This window comes from Canis aureus, chromosome 35 (genome assembly GCF_053574225.1).
Source record: "Canis aureus isolate CA01 chromosome 35, VMU_Caureus_v.1.0, whole genome shotgun sequence".
Taxonomy (NCBI): domain Eukaryota; kingdom Metazoa; phylum Chordata; class Mammalia; order Carnivora; family Canidae; genus Canis; species Canis aureus.
The window spans coordinates 3,642,696-3,666,233 of record NC_135645.1 but is presented as its reverse complement, the minus strand read 5'-3'; the positions used below and the strand labels follow the sequence as shown (position 1 = coordinate 3,666,233).

General features: G+C 46.9%; 1 protein-coding gene across 16 annotated transcripts in view; it reads left to right on the top strand.

The window, feature by feature from the left end:
- The window catches only part of KALRN (kalirin RhoGEF kinase), a 660,095-nt gene that overhangs the window by 627,288 nt on the left and 9,269 nt on the right, over nt 1–23,538 (top strand). For all 16 annotated transcript variants that reach the window (XM_077884356.1, XM_077884355.1, XM_077884353.1 and 13 more), the window contains 7 exons: nt 7,379–7,406; nt 7,891–8,062; nt 10,520–10,641; nt 11,308–11,439; nt 12,863–13,027; nt 15,149–15,227; nt 20,975–21,175. In XM_077884356.1, the coding sequence (XP_077740482.1) occupies nt 7,379–7,406; nt 7,891–8,062; nt 10,520–10,641; nt 11,308–11,439; nt 12,863–13,027; nt 15,149–15,227; nt 20,975–21,175 (899 nt within the window). The remainder of the gene's footprint in view (nt 1–7,378; nt 7,407–7,890; nt 8,063–10,519; nt 10,642–11,307; nt 11,440–12,862; nt 13,028–15,148; nt 15,228–20,974; nt 21,176–23,538) is intronic.

Below are 23,538 nucleotides of genomic sequence, written 5' to 3'. Positions count from 1 at the left end.
CTCAAAGCAATCATCCATAGAGCCTTTATCCAAGTTGATCTTGGACTTCCAAGATCTTGACTTCCAAGTTGGACATCTGATGTATAAAAAAGAAGTCATTACAGCACCCCTCACCCAGTCCCTTCTGAACAGAACTCCAGGCTACCGAGAGCACGGGAGACCCACACGTGCACAGTTATAAACCACCTTCTGCTTTAACTGTTGTATGGAATGGGTGATGGATTTTTTTTCATTATTATGTTAAAAAACATATTTTTATCCTTTTTAGTTTCAAGGACACACCAAATGTTCTCTAACCAAAATACTGAGGAGGGGTAGGAAGAGGAATCGGACTAGGAATCCCCATAAGACAGCTCATGTGACACATGAACATTCAGAAGCCTGTACCAAATAGCCAGGGCTGACACATTCTTCTCAAGAACACACACAACTTTTTGCAAAAACGTACAGTGCACTAATAAAGCAAGTCTCATCAAAACTCAAGGAATGGTATCCTAGAGATCAAGGCCTCCGATCACCGTACAATAAAGTCAGAAACCAGGAACAAAAATAATTTTTTAAATGTATACATTTGGAAATTTTAAAACATTTTTTTTTCTGGGGTAAAACATTTCTATCACAATCAAATCAAAGGGGGACAAAGGGCCACGTGGAAGAAAAAATACTTAGAACTAGATTGTCATGAAAATACCCAGGGAGTAAGGAGCTACTTCAAAGCCAATCCCGTTGCTGTCTGGGACTGTGTTGCATTCACGTCCTTTGTGTCTTGCAGCTTGCTCTGTGTCCATTTAGAGATGAGCGGGGTAGGGATAGTTTCGAAAGGTTTAGAAAACCATGTCTCGTTTGGTGAGAATAAAAACAGAAAGGGTTAAACCTCCGAACCGGAAATCATACCTAAATTTTTAGAAATCGGTTTTCTTATATCTGTTCGTTTTATGGCCAAATTCCCTCAACTAAAAATCATCTAAAATCCCTTCCCTTCCTCTTCCGAACAGAGATTCCCATGAAAAAAGCACAACGGGGATAGGAAAACAAGGCTGACTGTACAGATTCTGGGTTCGTTCAAGGTAGTTCTGAGATGAGTTTAGAACATTTGGTTTGAGTTTCTTTTGGCCATTTTGATTCCTTCTGCATTCTAGATACATGGTTTTGAACCGTGTTTTGTGACCGGTGATGAGGGATTGGGGGAAAATGGGGTGGAGTGTTTTCCTTCTGTTGTCAATTGACACCTGGTTTTCTAGACAAGAATTTTGCCCTCACTCTCAGGACACGGGGCCAGAATCTTGGACGTTGACTGGCAAGAAAGAGAAACTGAAGATTTCTTCAAAGCTCAGCTTGTTATTCAGTGCTGGTTGATTTTGCCTAGAACTCTTTCCCATTACCTCGCTGCCCTCCCGTTTTGAAGAAAACAATTGGAATTGTCTCCGGAGGGAACAAACGGAGTTGCGGTTGGGCCACACTGTGGTGGTTCTTTTCTCCCTCGAGGAGCAAGCGTGACCACCTGCCGCCCTCTGCTGTTCAAATAAAAGCAGGTTCCCAAGCCCTGTCTATACCAGCCTTGCCCTCTCGGGTTTGCGTCTTCCTGAGAGAGGACGTGTGCATTTTATACAACATCATTTCTCAACTACCTTAACCATTTCGATTCTGGTTCTCCCCTCTTTTCCATCTGCCACTCTCCATGGACTCTCAAACTCTTTCTAAGGAAGGAAAACATTAGGTTTCAAGAAATATGTGTAGCTTATGATGAACCCTTCCAGGCCCAGGCTGATATGATGGCTCAGGTCTCTGCACACACCAACAATGATCATTAAACACAGTGGTCAGGGGGCCTAGATTCTAGTCTGCGAATTGGATGAGTTAATTTGACTCAACTGCTTGGCCCTCCACTATGTGCAAGATGCAATGTTAAGCAGCATGACAAATGGTGCATAAAACATGGAAAAAGGATTACTCTCTTCAAAGGGTTCATGGGTCTGGCAAGGTGATAGCATGCAGGGAAGATGTCATGATAGACAGAAGCACATGATCAGAGCCATAGGTACCAGCCTCTGGAAGAGCAGAGAGGGGGAAAAGATCACTATTGGCTAACTCTCAGGCTTGGACTGACTCATGAAACTCCAGAGCAAGTCATTCCAATGGTGGAAAGAAGAAACACTCTAAGTTCATGGCAAGACACTTCATCAACTGTCCTCCTCCAAATTAGAGTCCCTCCCATTTATTTATTTATTTATTTGATTCATTTGACAAATACCCATGGAGTCTTCTGTGCCAGGTAGTGTGCTAGGCTCCAAGGCAATTAGAGTGAACAAGGTTCTTGCCCACGTGGGCCTTATAGTCCACAGGAAGGCTTAGACAAATGCATGGGCTGTTCCACTACGGTGTTAGAAGGCTGTCATGATGCCCTTCCAGTCCATACTCCAACTTGAGTCAAAGTAGAAAGGAAAAATGAGAGAGGAATCTTCCATGGGCATAATCCAGAGTCAAAGTCAGAAAAAGCATTAGCGTGGATTTCAGCCAGGCTCTCGGTCCTTGCTAAAGGAGTTGAAAGGGGAGGGCTAGGTAGAAATAGGATGCAAAGAAGGTTGGGGAGCAAAGGTAAGTAGGGAGGCCTTTGGCATCAATGACGAAGTGTCACAATGCTTTTCCAAGACCTTGCCTGTGCCCGGAATGCAATGGCGTGGAAGGAGTGCTGTGTGACCTTACACGTACTTCCCTGTCTCATCTGGAAATAGGAACAAATAACACCTGCTTGGCACATGCTCCCAGAGTTTGGGATGAGCAAATGAAGGAGTTTGTGAGTGGTTTCTGCCAACTAGATAATGTTACATGAATCACTGGTGTTATTACCATTATCGGCAACGCTTGGGCCAGGCCAGAGGCAGAGGGATGAAGATTGATGCCTTCCACGGCCCCTTCCAGACAGAGAACCTGCAAGGAAGGCTTGTTGGCAACCTTTCTCTCCAACTTCCCACTAAGTCTACATCCAAACTAGGAAGAGCTGCTTTTTTTTTTTCATTTTTTAAAAGATTTTATTTATTTATTTGAGAGAGAGCACGAGCGGGGGACAAGGGAGAGGCAGAGGCAGAGGGAGAAGCAGACTTCCCGCTGAGCGGGAGCCTGATGAGGGGCTCCACCCCAGGACCCTGGGATCATGACCTGAGCCGAAGGCAGACGCTCCACTGACTGAGCCTCCCAGTGCCCAGATTTGCTTTTTAGACAATGTGTGTGTTTAATAATATCCTGAATGCAGTTGGGAGTGATGAGGAAGAGGCAAAAGGCAAGAAATTCCCTATACAGCAGTTTGGGGTGCTGTTTTATGGAAGTACTACCACAGTGCGGATTCATGAAACCCCACTTAAAATGTTCACATAGAAACGTGCCATGTGTCTCTTCCATGTGTCATTTGTCTCCTCCCTGTCACTCCTGCTGTGTAATCACTGTCTTACTCCCTTGTGGATTCCCATCAGGATGGAACACACAGGCCACTGGACGAAGCTGGCAGCGTTCCCAAATCGTTTCTACCCTAAAGTCCTAACAGGGGCGTTGGGACGAGCGAGAAGGCAGGGCTCCGTGTCTGTGGAGGGCTGGTCGTTAACATCAGCCAGGCGCCATCCTGGACGCGTGCAGAGGTCACTGAGTTCCATCTCCCCCCCCACCAGGGGTTCAGCCCAAAGAGAGCGGTGAGCGTGTCAGCCTTGCTCACTGTTGACCACAGCCAACAGGCAGCTCAATAAATCCTCAAACAAATGAGCCCTTGGGTCCAACGAGCTTTCACGTGGGCATGATTATCCCCAATTTACAGCTAAAACTGAGGCCTAAGCTGCTTAAGAAAGTTGTCCAAGGCAAGAGAGCCTGTCTGGCTTGGGGCCTGGACCAATGTGCTCTGTCTGCTGCTGAAGCTTACGTTCCCTCCCATGTGGAAGGCCTCTGAGAGCCTCCTTTCTCAGAGGCAATGGATTTTATTGGTTTTTTTTTTTTTTCATCATTTTCCCAAAAGTTTGCTTTCCCTCTGTGTTTAAAAGCAGGTTCTGGTTGAATATTATTAGAAATATGCCCTGGGGTAATTATTTTATAGCTTGTCCGGACCTAGTTCCAGATTCTACTTATGAGCCATTCCCAATTCTTGGAAGAACTGGAATGAGGACAAAGATCAAATATTCATCCAACAGACCAGCATGTATTAAATGCCCATTTCACAGCAGAAGCCAGGCTAGAGGTCTGAGGTACAAGAAGGGTAATGTGCTCCTGTCCTTGAGGAACCTACAGTCTAGGAGCTCCAACTGTGCCCTTTTTCCCTTTATTTATTTTTTTTTTAAGATTTTATTTATTCACGAAAGACACACAGAGAGAGGCAGAGACACAGGCAGAGGAAAAACCAGGCTCTATGCAGGGAGCCCGATGCGGGATTCGATCCCAGGTCTCCAGGATCACTCCCTGGGCCAAATGTAGATGCCACCCAGGTGTCCCACCTTTTTTTTCCTTTAAAAAACATTACAAAAGTGAAACACACTGACTGCAGGATTTTTGGAACTCCCAGGTAAGAAGAGAAAGAAAAAAAAAAATCTCTCAAAATTCAGACATTTTATAAATCCTCAGGGTAGGGCCTCCATTCTGGCATCTATCTTGCAAAATCTTGCAGCAGCCTGGAGGAGGTAACAATGTTTTCTGAAGGGGGGAACAGCCGCCCTTGATCTCATCACCCTGTGATAAGCACTGATAACATTTAGAAAATCTTCTTTATCTCCTTTTCTTTGACTGTGAGCTGATGGTCCAGATGTCCTTCTCTCGGCCTCGCCTAAGCCTGGAGGAGACCTTTGTGGCCTCCCCGGCACTGCCACGAGTGACGTGCTGCTGCCTACCATGCTCCCTGGCTGTCCCCCTGCCACAGCCCTGGGCTTCCTCACCTAGAAGGGGTCTCTTAGGTGTGGGAAAAGCAGCCTCTACCAGATGCCCCCACATATCCCCACCCCACCCCAGAGGAGCCTCAGGGGCAGGGAGTTGGTTTCCCGGAGGCCGGTTCCCTTGGATAGAGGGTGCTCTCAGCAGCTGCCCTCCAACCAGGGCGGCCTGTTGATTCACTGCAAGCAGCTTTCAAAAATCCTCACGCCCGGCCCCCCACTTCACACCAACTAGAAGAATCTCTAGGCCTAAGGTCCAGGCATCGGTCTTTTAATGTTTTTTAAGCTGCCCAGGTTAAAGATTGAGAACCACTGATTTTAAGGAAGGCCGGGCAGTGGTGCACATGACCTTTGAGACTAGCAGAGGGCCCCGTAGTGCTCAGTCTCAAGACACGCAGCCCCAAGAGTTGGCATTGCAGTTTTGCGCAGCTCACCTCGTGGGAACCCGGAGTGGTACATGTGGGCAATTGGTTCGCCAAGGAGAATCCTAAGGGGGGAGATAGCATCTTGCTCCAAAGGGCTCACGTGGATCCCGCGTAAGGGAAGCAGCAGCAGAAACTGTGTTCACACAGGACATGAGTGGCTACAGGGAGATGAGTAGGAAGGCCGCAATGGGCCATTTGGGAGGCACGTGAGCTGTCTGGCTTCGTTATGGAGCAGAGAAGAATTTGACAACAGAAATTTGGAGAAAAGCCTCTGTAACAATAGGCTGCTTAGTGGAAGGGAAAGGACTAGAATTAGATCAGCTTTCTTTTTTTTTCTTGTAAATTTATTTTTTATTGGTGTTCAATTTGCCAACATACAGAATAACACCCAGTGCTCATCCCATCAAGTGCCCCCCTCAGTGCCCGTCACCCAGTGACCCCCACCCTCCCGCCCACCTCCCCTTCCACCACCCCTAGTTCGTTTCCCAGAGTTAGGAGTCTCTCATGTTCTGTCTCCCTTTCTGATATTTCCCAATCATTTTTTCTCCTTTCCCCTTTATTCCCTTTCACTATTTTTTAAATTCCCCAAATGAATGAGACCCTATAATGTTTGTCCTTCTCCGATTGACTTATTTCACTCAGCATAATACCCTCCAGGCCCCCCATGTTGAAGCAAATGGTGGGTATTTGCCATTTCTAATGGCTGAGTCATATCCCAGTGTATACATAGACCACAGCTTCTTTATCCATCATCTCTCCATGGACACCGAGGCTCCTTCCACAGTTTGGCTCTTGTGGACATTGCTGCTAGAAACATCGGGATGCAGGTGTCCCAGCATTTCATTGCATCTGTATCTTTGGGGTAAATCCCCAGCAGTGCAATCGCTGGGTCGTAGGGCAGTAGATCATCTTTCTTTACTTAAGTGGTCACTGAACGCTTGTTATCCGTCAAGCATTGTGCCAACACTTGACATATATTTCTCACTCGATCTCTGCAATAACACTTTGCAACAAGTATTATTTATCCCCATTTTATAGGGAAGGAAAATGATATAATAGATCATAAATGATTATCATACGAAACAAAGGAGGTGAGCCCCAGACTTTCTGACTCCAAAATCCATGTTTTGTTCACCCCACCAAGGGTGAACCTGCACTCGTGTGCTTAGCGATAAAACAAAAGATGAGAGAAAAATCAAGAAGGGGTGACTTTTCGGCATGGCTAGTTGGCCAGAAGTCCACCTTCCGTGACAAGCCATGGGGACACGAGGCGGCCTTTAAAGTGTGTGTAAAGAGCCCCCGCGGTGCCTCTGCCAACCAGTCATGCGACTGATGCTTAGTGGGCCTGGGTCTGTCTCACCTAAGCAGCCGAAAGGACTAGACCCCCTAGGTCAGTGCTTTACAAGTTGCCCCATGGAGGCTTGGGCGACAGGAGGCCACGCTGGGGAGAGGATGGACGGGAGGACCTTCCCCACCAGACAAGCTCCGCGTGTAGCTGCTTGAAGGGAACATTCCCCTCCTGGGAGGGAGGGGGCTACATGTGGGAGGAAACCATTGGGTTAGAGGTCATCGGTTAATGTCAACGGCCCTTCCGGTTTGGCCCACATCAGGTGCTCTGTTTTTGAAAATCCGTGATGCCGGGAAGAATCGGCACCAATGCCTTGCTCGAGTGCATGTGGAAGGAGGCCAGGGAGGGCGGCCTTTACACATCTGACCGGGAGGAAGAGCCGTGAGGAAGGGAAATGCGAGAGGGAAAGGCCAGCTGCAGCCAGCAGAGCTTGGGGCCCTGATACACCTGCCTGGGGCCCTGGGCCGCCCAGAGGAACGTGCAGAACCAGCGTAGAGAGGAAGGCTGAGCAGGTGCCCCGGGGTGGGGACTGCCACGGGGACACGGTCGCAAACAATAAAGGCTGGACTCCAGGCTCCATCTCCCTAAACTGTACTTCTTTTTTACTCACTAGGGTTAAAAAAAAAAAAAAAAAAAAAAAAAAGCCCTCCTGTTCTCTTTTACTAGTTTAGGATTTAAGCAATTTTCTGTTTCTTTGTGTCTTTCAGATCTTAAATCCAAATTTCATCCAAGAAGGTGAGTTAAAAAGTAGGATTGACAACATGGGGATTGGCTAAATAAATGTGGCAAGTCCATCAGTGAGGAAGAGGCCGTACACAATGGTGATGTAGTTCCGCGCTATGGACAAGGAAAGGTGTTTAGGATACACTGCTGGGTTGGAAAAGACCACAACTTGCAACACGTATGATTTGTGGAAGAAAATGTGTGTGGATTAAAGCCAAAGGTGTATGGATTAGACCAAAATGTTCGCAGTAGTAACCTCTGTACCAGGAAGGACATCGTGGAGCTTTTCCTTCTTTTATCTGTATTTCCTGATTTTCTACGATAAACATTTACTATTTGTAAGATACTTCTTAATGGGACACAGATGGTCCAACAGTATTAAGCTGAAGGTTATTTGAATCATCACACATGGGGTGGGGGGATGAGAAGGTTGTGTTGTAAAATGACTATTTGTTCTGTTTGTTCTAAATGTTGATTTACGTCGCTTTGACCACAGTGGCCCCGGAGTTCCTTGTGCCCTTGGTGGATGTGACCTGCTTGCTCGGGGACACAGTGACGTTGCAGTGCAAAGTCTGTGGACGGCCAAAGCCCACCATCACCTGGAAGGGGCCAGACCAGAACATCCTTGACACTGACAACAGTTCGGCCACATACACCGTCTCCTCCTGGTAAGTGGATCGCCCCACGTGGACACCCCCAGCACCTCGGGGCAGCTGCTGTTTGGGTTACCTCGCCTCTGCGGGAGGACAGCTGCTTTGGAGCTTATTCTGGCACAAATATTTGGCCTTGGCTAGGAGAGAAATTGAGTCAAAAACCACGGGCGGGGATCCCTGGGTGGTTCAGCGGTTTAGCACCTGCCTTTGGCCCAGGGCGTGATCCTGGAGACCTGGGATCAAGTCCCACATCGGGCTTCTGCATGGAGCCTGCTTCTCCCTCTGCCTGTGTCTCTGCCTCTCTCTCTGTGTGTGTCTCTCATGAATAAATTTTTTAAAAAATTTAAAAAAAACCAACATGGGTGGCTCATGAAAGCGTGCTCTCGAGACAGTGCTCTCACACAGCCGTGCTGTGGGCACGGCCCCCACCACTCACTGCGGCCTGCCACTGAGCCTGTCAGACAGCTGGGTGATGCGCAGCACAGGGTCACACGCTGCTCAGCATCACACAGGCACACCTGAACCTACACGAATAGTTTGGAAAGACTGTATTCTAGACCCACATTCAACAAATAGAAACATAAACCTTTATTTCTCAGGTCAAGCATAAACCATACCATCAAAGAGCTTTGACAGTCACTGACTTACATTCACCTGGTTGGTTGATCTTTCCCGAAGGATCCCCAAGACACTCTGTATGTCAGCAGCAGAGGCAAAGGCTCCAGACCTATGGAAGGGATGTGGGTCTCACATCCCAATATCCTGCTCCCTTTGTGTCCCTCGGGGTTCCAGTGAAACAGTGATCTATTTAATTCCTCCACTAGCCTAAGAACAATTTCCATAGAAGAAGGGGGGAAAAAAGACTCGCTCCAAAATATGCAATGTTAAACACAAAATCCAGCCATAAATATGCTTCTACACAGAAAGGCTTTTTATTAAAAAAAAAAAAAAAAAAAAAAAACTCAGTTGACTGCCTCCAAATCATTCTGTTATTATTTATTTATTGCTACTGAGGATGAACTTTATGGCGTACTGCTGTTTACAGTGCACAAGCAGTAGCAAGCCCTAAGTGCTTAAGCATTTATCAAAGAATCATCTAGAATCAAACTCCCATCCATTAACTTAATTTTTGTTCATAGGGGGACACCTGGGTGGCTCAGCGGTTAAGCATCTGCCTTCTGGCTCAGGGTGTGATGCTGGAGTCCTGGGGATCGAGTCCCACGTCGGGCTCCCTGCATGGAGCCCGCTTCTCCCTCTGCCTGTGCCTCTGCCTCTGTATGTCTCTCATGAATAAATAAATAAAATCTTAAAAAAAAAATTTTATTCATATGAAATGGTATGCCCAGCAAAGATGGCCAGGGATGGCCAGGTCCTAAGATCAGTGGACCCCTGGAACTTGGTGTGAGAGTCAGTGCTTGGTGAGGATCCAAAAGAGCAGCAGGCTGTGGGGAGGGAGCGGGGTTGACCGTGATTGCTGCATTTCACCCTTTCCGAGCAGTGTTTCCCTTGTGATATCCTAGACCCCCGATTGGGACTACTGGGGAAGTTAGCATTTAGTGGTGAAATGTGTCCTTTCCTTAATTCACTTAATTGTTTTGAGGGTCCCATAGTAGAGTTTGAAATACTTAAGTATCTTGATTCTCAGTCATTCCATTTTCTTTTCTCTCTCTCTCTCTTTTTTTTTTTTAAGATTTATTCACGCATTTTAGAAAGAAAAAGAGCATGGGGGAGGGCAGAGGGAGAAGGAGAGAGAATCCTAAGCAAATTCTGTGCAGAGCATGGAGCCCAACATGGGGCTTAATCCCAGGACCCCAAGGTCATAACCTGAGCCAAAACCAAGTCAGATGCTTAACCGACTCCACCACCCAGATAACCCTCCATTTTCCTTTTTTTTTTTTTTTAAGATTTATTTATTCATGAGAGAGAGAGACACACACACACACAGAGGTAGAGAACAGGCAGAGGGAGAATCAGGCTCCACGCAGGGAGCCCGACATGGGGCTTGATCCCAGGACCCCAGGATCATGCTCTGGGCTCAAGGCAGGAGCTAAACCGCTGACCCCCCCGGGCGTCCCATCCCTCCATTTTCTTGTACCATTTGTTACTGATGTGTGAGGCTGAGAATATTTTAGGACAAAGTTGCTAGTGGTAATAAAACCAGTAATATCGTATAGGACTTTATAGATTTCAAACCATTTTCTGATTCTTCTCTCGTTGCATTCCTTTTCTATCCCTGTACCTGATGTACAACAAACATGGGAGATGAGGGTGGCAAGAATTTCCCCCCACAAAGAAATGGGAGCATAGAAAGACAAGGTGATCCCCCAAGGTGTGTTGGGAAAGTCAGAGCTGGAGGATACTTTGGGCCTGAGGATTCAGCTCAGCGCACCGTGTGTCCACTCTATGGGATTTTACCCAGCAGTCAATTGTCTCATTCCTGGAGTCTGAAGAGCATCTTTTTGGTATCTCTAGTGATTCGGGAGAAATCACCCTGAAGATCTGCAATCTGATGCCCCAAGACAGTGGGATTTATACCTGCATAGCAACAAATGACCACGGCACCACGTCTACATCTGCTACGGTTAAAGTGCAAGGTACAGGCTCTTTGCTAGTCTAATGCTTTTTAGACTTTTAAAATATTTTTTTATTATGGTAAAATACCTGTAACATGAAATTTAGCATCTTAACCAATGTTAAGTGTACATCCTGTAGTGTTGAGTGCATTCGTATTGTTGTATGACCAATCCCTGGAACTCTTCTCTTGCAAAACTAAATCCCATATCCATTCAATAACAGCTCCCGTTCCCTCTCCCCACCGTCCCTGGCAGCCACCCACCTTTCTATTTCCTGTTTCTATGAATTTGTGTTAATCAAACATTTTAAGTGGACGTTACAAGGGCTCCCTGGGACCTGGGGAACAAAAGGTCCATTGTGAAATCCCAAAGTAAAGGTCCAGCAAAGGCAAAGAGAAGGAATCTTCGCTGAGAGCTAACCTGCGGCCCCCCATGCCTTCCTGCATGGCTCCTCTGGCCAAGCTTTACGTCCAGCGTGCAGTCTTTAGCCCAAGGAAGAACTCCTAGCCCCCAGGAGTATCTGCCGGGCCTCTCCAGGGCCTGGGGAAAGGTACGCCCCTTGGTGAAGAAGGCCAGAGAAAAAATTTGAGACACGGGGAGGGTATGGTTTCCTAGGTAATGTGCAACCTTGGTGTAAAATGCCACGTTCTGCAGGAATAGCACTTGACCATAATTTCTGTCCCGAAGGTGTCCCAGCGGCCCCTAACCGCCCCATTGCCCAGGAGAGAAGCTGCACCTCCGTGATCCTCCGCTGGCTGCCTCCCTCCAGCACGGGCAACTGCACAATTTCTGGTTACACCGTGGAGTACAGAGAGGAAGGTGCGCTGGCTTCCCCCACTCTTCTTTTTCTTTCTTCTCTTTCTCAAAAGGAGACCCTTCAGAGTCCTAAACTACTTGCTTCCATGCCCTCCAGCCTGTTCCTTCCTGTGTCTTCCAACTGAGCGTAAAGACCTCAGTGCCAGACTACAGCCTCCTTCTGGTCTCTAGCTTCAAGCAGGCGTTTTTGCCAAAGTGATAGTGACGTGTGGCAGGCCTCCTGCCTGCCTCTGCATGCATTTCTGTCCTTAATAAGCCCCATCACCCAGACAAATGGGGCAATCAGGCCCATTTTACAGATGAGGAAGCTAAGACCTAAAGAAAGTTAAGGAACACGAGACAGGAGTTCCTAAGAGGCAGGGTGGGCATTAGACCCAGGTGTCAAGTTCACTGGCTCCTGATCCTTCCCGCGGAGTGATAACGAGGGTAGCACAAGCAGGGCTTTACCCCCCACCCCCAGATGAAATTTAGAGATCACATATATAAATATAGATCTCATATATATTTTGTGTGACCTCTAAATTTTATATACATATGTGCATATAATGATTCTTAAAAACCATTCGTTTTTGTAAGTTCGTTATGTTTACCTGCTAAGGGTGCACACCTTCATCGCAGTTAGAAGCACCCGAACCTGTGGCCTGTTAGCAAGAATCGGTTACACAAGAGGCTGCCGGTAGCTCTGGTTGTTAACAGCACGTCCCTGAACCACATGGGGAATTACACAGCTGAATTTCCAGCAATTGTTTGTGCCCAGAACCCAAATCACTTGTTTTACTCGCCACTACTCAGAGTATTTCAACTCTTCTTTCGTCTACGCAACAAAGCTGATGGTTTCTGCATCTTTGTGAAGCTGCTGCGCTCTTGGGTCTCCCCCTCTTGGCCCAGAAGGGGTCGCGCTGAGCCAGGGGACACGTCTGCAAGGCTAGTACTCTGCAGCCGGCTCAGCTCTCAGCCCATCATGCCACTTGGCTTGAGGAAAATCATCTCCTCTTTCTGAGCCTCAGTTTCCCACGTTCCCCACCCCGCGGGATTTCTGGCGGTTTAAGTGTGAAAGTGAAAGGAGAGGGTTACGCGGCCGCCTTGCACAGTGTGGTTCACGCGTGGAGTGCTGGGGCCTGGCCGGCTCCCCTCTGTTTCCGCTTCCAAATGCGTATTTTCTTTCATCTTGTTATTTATAACACATTTTTATGCCTCGTTAAAAAGTGGCCACCCATCCTTCGGTAAGTCCTGCACAATCGACCTCGGCCTTCTCGCCCCCTCTGCGGGCCCCCCGCGTCCGCGGGGCCGCAGGTGACCCAGGCAGCAAGCACAACTGTTCCTTGAATGCAGTGCGTCGACGTCCCTTTGTTTGCTTGCCGAAGGCCTCTGCAACGATGTCCCCCTGGCTTTTTCTCTTCCCCGCTCCTCGGAAATCGCGCACTAGGTTCCCAGGCCTGGCAGCAGTCGGTAGCTTCGACCTTGGACACCTACCTGGTCATCGAGGACCTCAGTCCCGGGAGCCCCTATCAGTTCAGAGTCAGCGCCAGTAACCCCTGGGGGATCAGCCTTCCCAGCGAGCCCTCGGAGTTCGTGCGACTCCCGGAGTACGGTGAGTCCCCGGAGTGGGGTTCCCCGGGGCACGGAGGGGGACGCCTGGCCAGGTGGGGCCACCTGGATGGGCCGGCCGCTCAGCCAAGTAAGAGGCTCGAGGGACTCAAGTCAGCGTCAGTTGCAGACACCTGCTGAAAAGTCTGGTTTTTCACCCGGAGCAAAAGTGAGGTCCCCACCCCCACCACGGTCCCACCACCGTGTCTACCCTGGGCCTACCAGGGTCCCTGAGCACCTGAGTACGTCTCCAGGAACAGAGAGGGGCTGGCAGGAGTCAGGAGTCACCTGGACGCTATCTGCCCCCTTTCCTAGGTGGGAACACCCAACGTCCCCTCCCCTGGGAACCCCTTCCTGGCGGGAGTGAGCCTCGCAGCATCTCAGCCCTATTCACCACTTAAACTGGGGAGACGAAAGCAGCACAGTTGAAAGATCTGGATCAAAAAGAGTATTTGATAGTTTCCCCATACCCAGCCTTCCCAGAATGTCTTTTTTCGAGGTGGATACGGGGTTTTTTTAGATTTTTTTTGTTTATTATTATTAGAGGGAGAGCATGCGTGTGAGTGGGGAGAGGGGCAGAGGGATAAGGAGAAACAGGCTCTTCTCTGAGCAGGGAGCACGACACCTGGGGCCCCATCCCAGGCCCCTGGGATCATGACCTGAGCCAAAGGCCGACTTTTAACCAACGGAACCACCCAGGCGCTCCTCAGGGTGGGTACATTTTTATGTAGACGTGTCAGATAATTTAGATACACCTACAACTAGCTAGGTGTGAGTATTTTACAAATCCCACCTGTTCACTGTCTCAGCAAGCCACCTTGGTCCCAAGAACATTTTGGTTTTTTTACTTATTCATGAGAGAGGGGCAGAGACACAGGCAGAGGGAGAAGCAGGCTCCACGCAGGGAGCCCGACGTGGGACTCGATCCCGGGTCTCCAGGATCACGCCCTGGGCTGCAGGCGGCGCTAACCCGCTGAGCCGCCCGGGCCGCCCATCCAAGAACATTTTGGAAGAGCACACTTGTCAGCCTGAAGAAATCCCCAAGTAGTTTGGGGTTCCGTGCTGGCACGAGGGAGTGGCCCGTGTGTGTCGGGGTGGAGGAGGTCACTGCCCTGGAGAGACCACAAGCCTGTGTGTTTCTGGGCTAAGGGGATCCCAGGGTGTCCAGGGCGGCCTCACAAGCCTTCTAGGGCCTTCAGCTACCATCCAGCCCCTGTCCCCTAGCTGGGTCTGGGAGGGGCTGTCCCCAGGGGCTCAGCTCCCTCCCAGCGGCTTTGCTCCCTTGGACCCATGACTCGCTGGGAACCCTGGGCCCTGGGTCTCTGTTTCATCAGAATTCCACAGACACAGGCACCTGAGCGTGAGCCTGGCTGTGCTCTGGGTGGCCTGAGGGCGTCCAGGTCGGAAGAGCCCCTGGCCCGCTGGGTCCTCGCCTCCCAAGCCGCTGACTAAATCCTGCCCCCTGTTTTGCACCTTGTGAGACTTGGTCCCCAGGACAGCACAAATGCGTCTCGGCGTGTATGCTTGTGTGAGTGTGCACGTGTGTGTGTGTGTGTGTGTGTGTGTGAAATGAACACATCATACAAGGTATTGCTGCCACACGTTGTGCTCAGGCCTGTATTTGGGGCTAAGCTCAATCATTCAGAGTGCCGGGAGCCCTCACTGACGCAGCAGAGTGACCGTGACCGCGGTTAGGAGGTTCTGAGCACATTCTCCTTCCCCGCTCTGGGCCTGTAACTCGTCCCCTAACCTCGGCTGCTGCCCCCTCAGCCCTGATTCTCACTGGCTTTTCTAGACCTCCCATGTGTTTTTCTTTCTCTTAATTTTTTCTACCAAATTTCTAAAATACCCAGAGGTTACATCTCTGATTGTCCCGAGTTTTCTTTTGTTTCTGTAGATGGCACAGGGGTGGGGGTGGGGGGGTTGCTGACTCTGTCCTGACAGCGTCCCCTTTGATGATATTTTTTTAAATCACATTTCAGAGAATCCTGGCATTTTCCCACCGAGTTAGACTCCATATTTGGTCACGAGAATTGCTTTGGGGCCATGCAGGAGCTTTTCTGTTGACCTTTTCTTTATTCTTGTATGACTTCCTCAGTATAAACGGATTCTCTCTCTTCCAAAGATGCTGCTGCTGATGGTGCCACCATTTCTTGGAAGGAAAATTTTGATTCAGCTTATACTGAGCTGAATGAAATTGGAAGGTAATGACCTTGTTTTCACTTCCTTCGTTCGTGAGCACTTAACATCATCACATCAGAATAATGACTTGCTTTTAGTGTTGTTTTCCTTACTAAATGTATTCTCGCTAGAGTAAGAAAAAATTAGAACATTTATGTGTATTTTTATTGCACTTTTTTTTACACTAAGTCGGAGGATTCACTCATCAACTGTCAGCCTTTCTTCTGTTCTAATATATGGATTTAAGTCCCAGACTTCAAAGTATTATTTTAGCAACGGCTCCTGAGTTGTGATACGTGGCGCTTTCATTATCATTTAGGTCAACTGTGATTTTTTTTTCTTTGACCTAATTGTAATAGAAATATTATAAAATCTCCAACTGTGAGGTTTTTACAAATTATCTTGTTACTGATTTCTAACTTAATCACATTGTAGTTGAGGAACTTGATCTATATGATGCTGACCCTTTGACTTTTGTTGGGACTTGCTTTACTTGCAGTACGTGGTCAGTTTTTCATTAGAAGTTCCATGCATTCCTGAGAAGAAGGTATAACCACTAATTCTTGGTTCAGGTCTCTATATATGTCCATATGTCAAGCCCAATCACATTGTTTTATGGATATTTCCAGTCTGGTACCCCCCTTCCCCATACACACACACACACACAAACTCTGTTTCTCTCTAGTTTGGTTAGAAAGGTGTGTCCTTAAAAATATGACTTTTAATGAAACAAAAAATCTGTCACCTGCCTCACAAAAGAGTTGATGGAAAGAAACAAAAGGGAGGTTCATCTCTATGTGTGCATTAGTTTGCACGTGGTCTAGGTGAGAAGGTGGATAGCTCTTGGAAGTCCTCCACCCTCCCCAGATGTATAAATAAAAGAGCACCCACTAACGGTGGGCCATTACCATCATCTGTGCCTCTGATTGACGTCTCCCAATGAAGCATAAAATTTCCTAAGTGGGGTAATTGTGACAGATTGTGGAGAGAGCCCAAATGTTTGTCTTTCCCATTTCTTAGGTAGGAGTCACAATGTAATTCATGACCTTTCATCATTAAACCTTTCTTCAAAAACCAACCTTCACTCTACTTTGTGTGGATAGAGGGAGGAATAAAAAAGGCCAATGGAAATTTACACGATGTTGATGATGATGCTTATTGAGTATCTATAGTGTTCCAAATACCATACAGATATTATATGAGATGTGTTTAATCTAATCCTTACCACACCGTGAGGTGGTGTTTGAGTAGATTTCCGGGAAAAAGAACCCAGGCTTTGTTATGTAATGATTTTGAGGTCCCGCAACTGGTAAGTGTAGAGCCAAGGTTCCAACCTTGAGCTACCCAATTCTGAAGCCTGTGTTTGTTTTACTAGCATATGTGGTCGCTCACTGTAGCAATTTTTGTCAAAAAATAAGCTCTAGCAATTAAAATGTAGTTTGCCCCATTGTATTGAAGTTTTGTGAAGCTAGGTATGATTCTAGTATAATCTCCACCTGGTTCTAAATGAAACTGCTTATATCACCTAGACGCACCACTGAATTCCTTCCCAAGACGTGCATTTGTTGTTGATAGCCATAGGCTAAGGCATGTTTTAGCTAGAAGAGGTGCATGTTTTAGTATTTCCCAAAGGTGAGATCAAGTTTCTGATCTGTTCAAAACAATTGATTTTTTTTTAATCTCATCCCCAACAATCTGAAGGTTTTTCCCCTCCAAGTAGAATCCTCGTATTTTCAGAAGATCCTTCAAAAATACTGTATGTTAATAGAAGGGAAATAAAACACATACTTATGTGAGACACACGAAAGGTATCTGTGAGCCATAAAAGTGAGTCAACGTTCTCTATTACACTTAAACCTAAAATTCTGGGCCTATAGGACTATATTGTTAAAAATGGTAATTAAGTATTATAAAAACGATGGTGCAAAAGAAATACCTTCACTCCTGAAGTCCATCTACAGAAGGAAAGAGTATTTGAGCATGGCACGGTTAGCCCGAAATAAGCTAGATGGGCACCACTGCAATGTAAAGAAGCCAGAGGGTTGTCCCCTGGGAATGCTGACTGGTTACCTGTACATGATCCAAAAAAGTAGGAGGGCCAGGGCAGGACTGCAAGTTGACCACGGCCATCTGTGAATCACTGAATCTCCACTAAAGGAATTTTTCTGATCAGGCACATAAGGAGGAGGACACTGGAAGGAGAGACAACTATAGTAACACAATCCAAGCAGAAAACAAGTGAGAGAGTGACAAATGACCTAGGAGACCTGGGGAACTCAATCCAAGTCAGTTGTGGGGTCAAGTAAGAGCCAGTACAACTTTTGCAGCAGAATTCCTCAAAGGCCTGGGTCCTGACAGCGTCAAGTACCTCGGCAAAGTGGTGTAAAGAGGATGCTGAAATTGGAAGGATGGGCTGACACTCTGTGTGAGAGATTGTGGCTCCAGATCTCCTCTCCAGCTGCAGGCAGCTGTAGGACTGTCCCACCCCATCCAGGAAAAGGCTGGAGGTCCATTCTCCAGACAGGGTAAAACCAAGTGCCTCTGTTCTCAGGGATGCTGGCACAGTGCGGGGCAGCAGAACCTCCCTGCAGACAGGCCCGTTACGAGACTGTATCCATGCTGGGTCTTCGGGACCCCAGCTTTCTTAACCACTCAGCTTCTACAAGCGGACAATTGGGGCTTCTCTGCCCAGGCAGGAAGTAGGAGGATCTTTCTCTGGGAAATCTGGCCAGCCCAAGAAGAAAGTCTTAAAGATACTGACTTTGGAGCTTTCCCAACTAAACCATCCACTCAGATCCACCCTACAGTGATTGGGCGAGCTGACAGGCTCCACCCCCCACACTCAAAGCTTCCAAACACTGTTCAGTCTCCAGCTTTTAGAGTCAGCCAGCTTCCAGAGCGGGCCAAGGTAGACAGTAAGCCCATGGTAGCCCATCTCTCCCACTGACAACCAGAATCCCCGGACAAAATACCAAAAAGCAACTACCTCAAGATTCTGAAAAGCAAATAACAGGGAGAATGGGGAGCTCAGTTAAAACTTGAAGCGAGTCCAGGACAGTGGCAGTGAATTCTCTGGTTGGTTTGTTGGGTTTAACCCAAGGGTGGGCCAAACTAGGGAACTGAGCAGCATGCACAGGGAGCAGCTCCAAAAGAAACCCATCGTTCTGGCCAAAAGGCAGGAAAGAGGATCCCCTTCAAGCTGAACAAAGGAGGAAAATGCCATTCCCTGCCTCCCTTCTTTGTCTCCTTGCTTTAACTTAAGCAAGAAGCTAAAACTCTGAAGGAATCCCATCTAGAAAGACGGGCCCATGGGAGCCAAAGAATGTGTGGGAAATCTCAATGAGAAGAGCCAAAGAAGGAGATCCCCTAATTCTGTGCATGGAACAACACAAATCCTGGGCTGCTTTCAAGCTGTGCAGAGATAGAACACAAAGCACTGAAGCTGAGCAAGGCTTTGAGGACTGAACTACAATATAAACCACCACTCAGTTACCCTGCAGTGACTTCTTAGTCCCAGATTAATCTTGGAGTGGTCCTCAGAAGGAGCACTCTTTGTCAGAAATGAGGACTGAATTCTATCACGAAAAGGAAAATATTCGTAGTTTACTGAGCTTCAACTGTGCATAGCCCCTGACCTAGTTGCAATAACGGAAACCCTGAATATTGATTAAAATATCATTCTGCTGGGAGGACGGGATGGAGAAAGTGGCCATGTGATGGGGACAGGGAGGGGAGAGAGGATAACATCTCCCTTTCCAGAGTTGGTGTCAAACACCAAGAATTAGCCACACAGACATAGACTACCCAAACAATAGGCTAAAATATAATTAACTAGTATGTTAAACTGCCACTTAGGTGAGGAAAATGGGGGTGGGAGGATGGGATACTATTTGTTTTAATAAGAAACCTTAAAGCTAATTGACTTTTTAAATCATGGGGATGCATAACTTCGATAAGCACAATTTTTTAAAAAAAACTGAGGTACAGGAGCACCTGGGTGGGTCAGCCGGTTAAGCTGACTTTGGCTCAGGTCATGATCCTGGGGTCCTGGAATCAAGCCCGCATCAGGCTGTCTGCTCAGTGGGGAGCCTGCTTCTCCCTCTGCCCCTCTGCCCTAACTCTCTCACTCTCAAATAAATAAATAAAACCCTTTTTAAAAATTGAGATATAGGAGCACCTGAACATGGCCACTCAGTTCAGGCGAGCTCTCCTTAGCATTCAATTGTTTTCATGCATCCAAAGTCCTCTGGAAGGAATGACCTCTGATAATCAAACAAGAGAGTGCTGTTAAAAGCCAGAATGGGGGTGCCTGGGTGGCTCAGGTGGTTGAGCGCCTCCCTCTTGTCTTTGGCTTAGGTCATGATCTCAGGGTAATGAGATTGGGCCCTGCCTCAGGCTCCGGGCTCAATGCAGAGTCTATTTGTCCCTCTCCCTCTCCTCCTCCCCACACTCGTGCTCTCTCCCTCTTTGGCTTTCAGATAAATAAAATCTAAAAAAAAAAAAAAAAAAACATAATGAAGGGGTGCCTGGCTGGCTCAGTCAGTGGAGCATGCAACTCTTGATCTTAGAACCGTGAGTTGGAGCCCCAGATTAGGCATAGAGATTACTTTTTTAAAAAAGGTAATTTATTATTTTATGATATAGAACTATCAGTTTGACCAAATATTTGCTTACTGTGCAAAAAGAATAACGTCTTCTGTATAATGGGCATTCAATTAGTATTTGCTAATCAATTAGTATTGATTGGTATATTCTCTTCTTTAGTGAAAATCTATCATGGAAAAACATTATTATTGTCAGAAAGTCACTTGGTGAGCACAGAGCGAGGTCAAGGAGTCAGCTGGACAATCTTCGTGGTACCCATGGTGTTGGATGCAGCCATTTCCCCTAGAGGGATGGACTCTTGACTCCTCTACTCATGGGTCAGGGTGCCGCAGGGACAGGCCTAGGGTGGCACTGCTTGTCACCTCTGACTCCCTTTCTCTGGTCCCATTGCTGACCAGTTCCCCTTCTAATTCACTTTCTTACTAGCTCCTATTGGGCTGCAGCTGAGTCTGGGAACCATTCTATTTTAGGTCTGGCTAATTTGGTTAGATGTGAAGATGACATGGTGGTTATACATTTTTAAATGTCCTTGTCAATTAGAAATGCAAACTGAAGTATTTATGAGTGAAAAAACATGATATCTGGATTTTTGCTAAAAATACTACAGGGAAAGGCAAGAGGTAGGAAAGGAATAGATGGAATAAAATTGGCAAAATGTTGATAATTATTGAAGCTGGCTGCTGGGTGCACAGATCTATTATTCTCTCTACTTTTGTGTATATTAGGAAGATACCAAGATAATAAATACCAAGATAATATGAAAAAAAAAAAAGAAAACTTGTCTCTTTAGAGAATGTCTTTGAAAAAAAAAGTCTTTGAAATTATCAGAGTAGAATTCCTCCTTCTTTAACATTATTATTGTTGTATTTTAGAGAAATATACTCCACTTAGAAAACTGACCCCGTGGTGGTTGTTCAAAGTGATGGAGAAATCTATTGACTAAAAACGATATTAGTTTTCCGCATCTCAAAGAACCCTGAAATGCTAAGGAAGGAAAACATGGCCTTTCTGAAAGATAACATAATAATTTAAAAGGAGGAAAGTAGGATTCCTAATAAAATGTTAGTCTAACCATTTCAGATAAAACTTCACGCATCCTTGAATAAAACAAGACCTACTTGATTGATGAAGCTTAGCAACATGCTTTCTCCCTTTCGCCTTCCAGAGGCCGTTTCTCCATAGTAAAGAAGTGCATTCACAAGGCTACCCGCAAGGATGTCGCCGTGAAATTCGTCAGCAAAAAAATGAAGAAAAAAGAGCAAGCTGCCCACGAGGCTGCCCTGCTTCAGCACCTGCAGCACCCCCAGTACATCACTCTCCATGACACCTATGAGTCCCCTACATCCTACATCCTGATTTTAGAACTGTAAGTACAGGCTTTTCTTAGGGGATCTCCAGCTGTTTGGGCTATTTATTGTCTGCTGGAAGTGGCAGTCACGTTTTGTACAACGTCCTGCGGTATACATAGTGTTGTATGTCCCATCCATTTTATAAAAATGTGGTTCCCATTTATCAATTAGAAAAATCAGCAATAAGGAAGATCCTTACAACTAGGGAAGCTGGGACATGAACCCGTATCTGCCGCGCTCTGATTCTCATGTTCTTTCTATTATGGACTCTTGGACTGGGCAGGGGTTTAGGGAAAGTTTATCAACAGTTGGCTTATTGACAGGGGTGGAGTTGAAATGAAAGAGGGGTTTGTGCATCGCTCCACTGCCACAGCCTCCACGGTCTACCACCCAAGAAGTTCCTTTTAAAGTGGAGCCTTGGGATCCCTGGGTGGCGCAGCGGTTTGGCGCCTGCCTTTGGCCCAGGGCGTGATCCTGGAGACCCGGGATCAAATCCCACATCGGGCTCCCAGTGCATGGAGCCTGCTTCTCCCTCTGCCTGTGTCTCTGCCTCTCTCTCTCTCTCTCTCTCTCTCTCTATCATAAATAAATAAAATAAATAAAAAAATAAAAATAAATAAATAAATGAAAAATAAAGTGGAGCCTTAACCTGGGGATGCCTGGGTGCCTCAGTCCGTTAAGCATCTGCCTCAGTTCAGGTCATGATCCCAGGGTCCTGGAATCAAGCCCTCTGTCAGGCTCCCCACTCAGCAGGGAGTCTGCTTCTCCTTCTCCCTCTGCCCCTTCCCACTGTTCTCGCACTCTCTCTCTCTCAAATAAAATCTTTAAAAAATAATAAAAAATAAAGTGGGGCCTTACCTTTGAAATAGTCCACTCATTCCAGATTTTCTAGAAACTCGGGCAATCATATACTTGGCCCCGGAACGCATCAAATAAAGCACATTCTCCGCCACTATGGCCCCCAAGCTAAGAACAGAGATCGTGTCCTGTGGTTCACAAGGGTCTAACAGAGGCTAAAAAGAACAAAGTCCTTTCAGAAGTATGGAGCCCTCATAGAAATGTCATCAGATGCCTGCCAATGACCCTGCACCCAAGACCAGTGCTGTGTATGGCTCCGCATGAGCCTATGTTCAGAAGTGCCCCCAATTACAGCTTTTCAGTTGTCATTTTAGTGTGGCTCTTGTGTGCTGGTTTGTCCAGGTGTTTGTGTATGAGGGCCTTTGAAGCAGTAACCTAAAATTTATTTATGTTGAAAAAAAGACATCCAAAAGGCGAAATATCTTTAGCTACATTTTTTTAATTGGTTGAAAAGAAACAAAACAGAACCAACTCTATTAATATTTGTAATTCTTTTGTGATACGTTACATAGCTGTGTAGTAGATCAACTGTCACCTTGGATTTAACAAACACACTTATAAGCAGGCTTCCAGAACCGAACCTGTTTCTTGGGAGCTTCCTAACTCAAAAGGTGTATTTTGTTGGCAGTGAACTATTTTCATTTACATGTGACAATGTGTGACACCCGAGTTCCAGTAAAAAGGTATCATCACTTGCGTATCAAGGTAATAGGGCAGATGGTTTGCCCCTTCACATTGGCCAGCTTGCATCGTTCCAAGGAGCCATGCCGATTACCAGGCTGCCACAGTGCAATTCTTGAATGAAGAGCCTGGACTCTGATCCCAGCTCTGTGATTTGGGGCAGGGCCTTTAGATTCCGGGGCCTCAGGTCCTCATCTGTGAAGTCTGAAGAATTATTTCCACTTCTCAGAGATGTTACAGGGATTAAATCAGATGAATAGCGGATTGAGCCAGTTTAGCAAATGTTTACTGAGCACTCCCTGTGGGCCAGCGTCTGTGTGGACCTGGGCCCGCGGGGAAGGAATAAAGATGAGAAGATGGTGGCTCTTGTCTTTGAGAAGTCCAAAGTCTGATGACGAAGACCAATCGGCAAGTGAATGATTTCAGTTTAACGTGGCAAATGCTGAGAAAGAACCATGTATTTTGGAGAGAGTTGCTGTGAGAGAACATAGAAATGTGTTTGTGGGACTAGAGGTCCAGGAAAGATCAGTGGAGAGGCCGTGCCTGAGACCAGAGATCACCTCCTTGGTGGCCACCCGAATCTCTTGTAGAGCTTTTCTCCGTCAGGCAACCGAGGTTCTGATCGCCTAGTTTGAGGGGGGCCTGGGCATCTGCATTACCCAAAAGCTTTGAGAGTGAGCCTGGTGCTGAGACGTGCAGGTCTGGGAGCAGTGCTGCGAGAAGGGTGGGGTGTATCTAACCCAATCCTACTTCATTCCATGCTTATCACACCCACCCCACCCTTGGCAGGGTCCTAGGGCTTCACTCCTGTCAAGGAGAGCAGCAGGAGAGACCAGGAGGG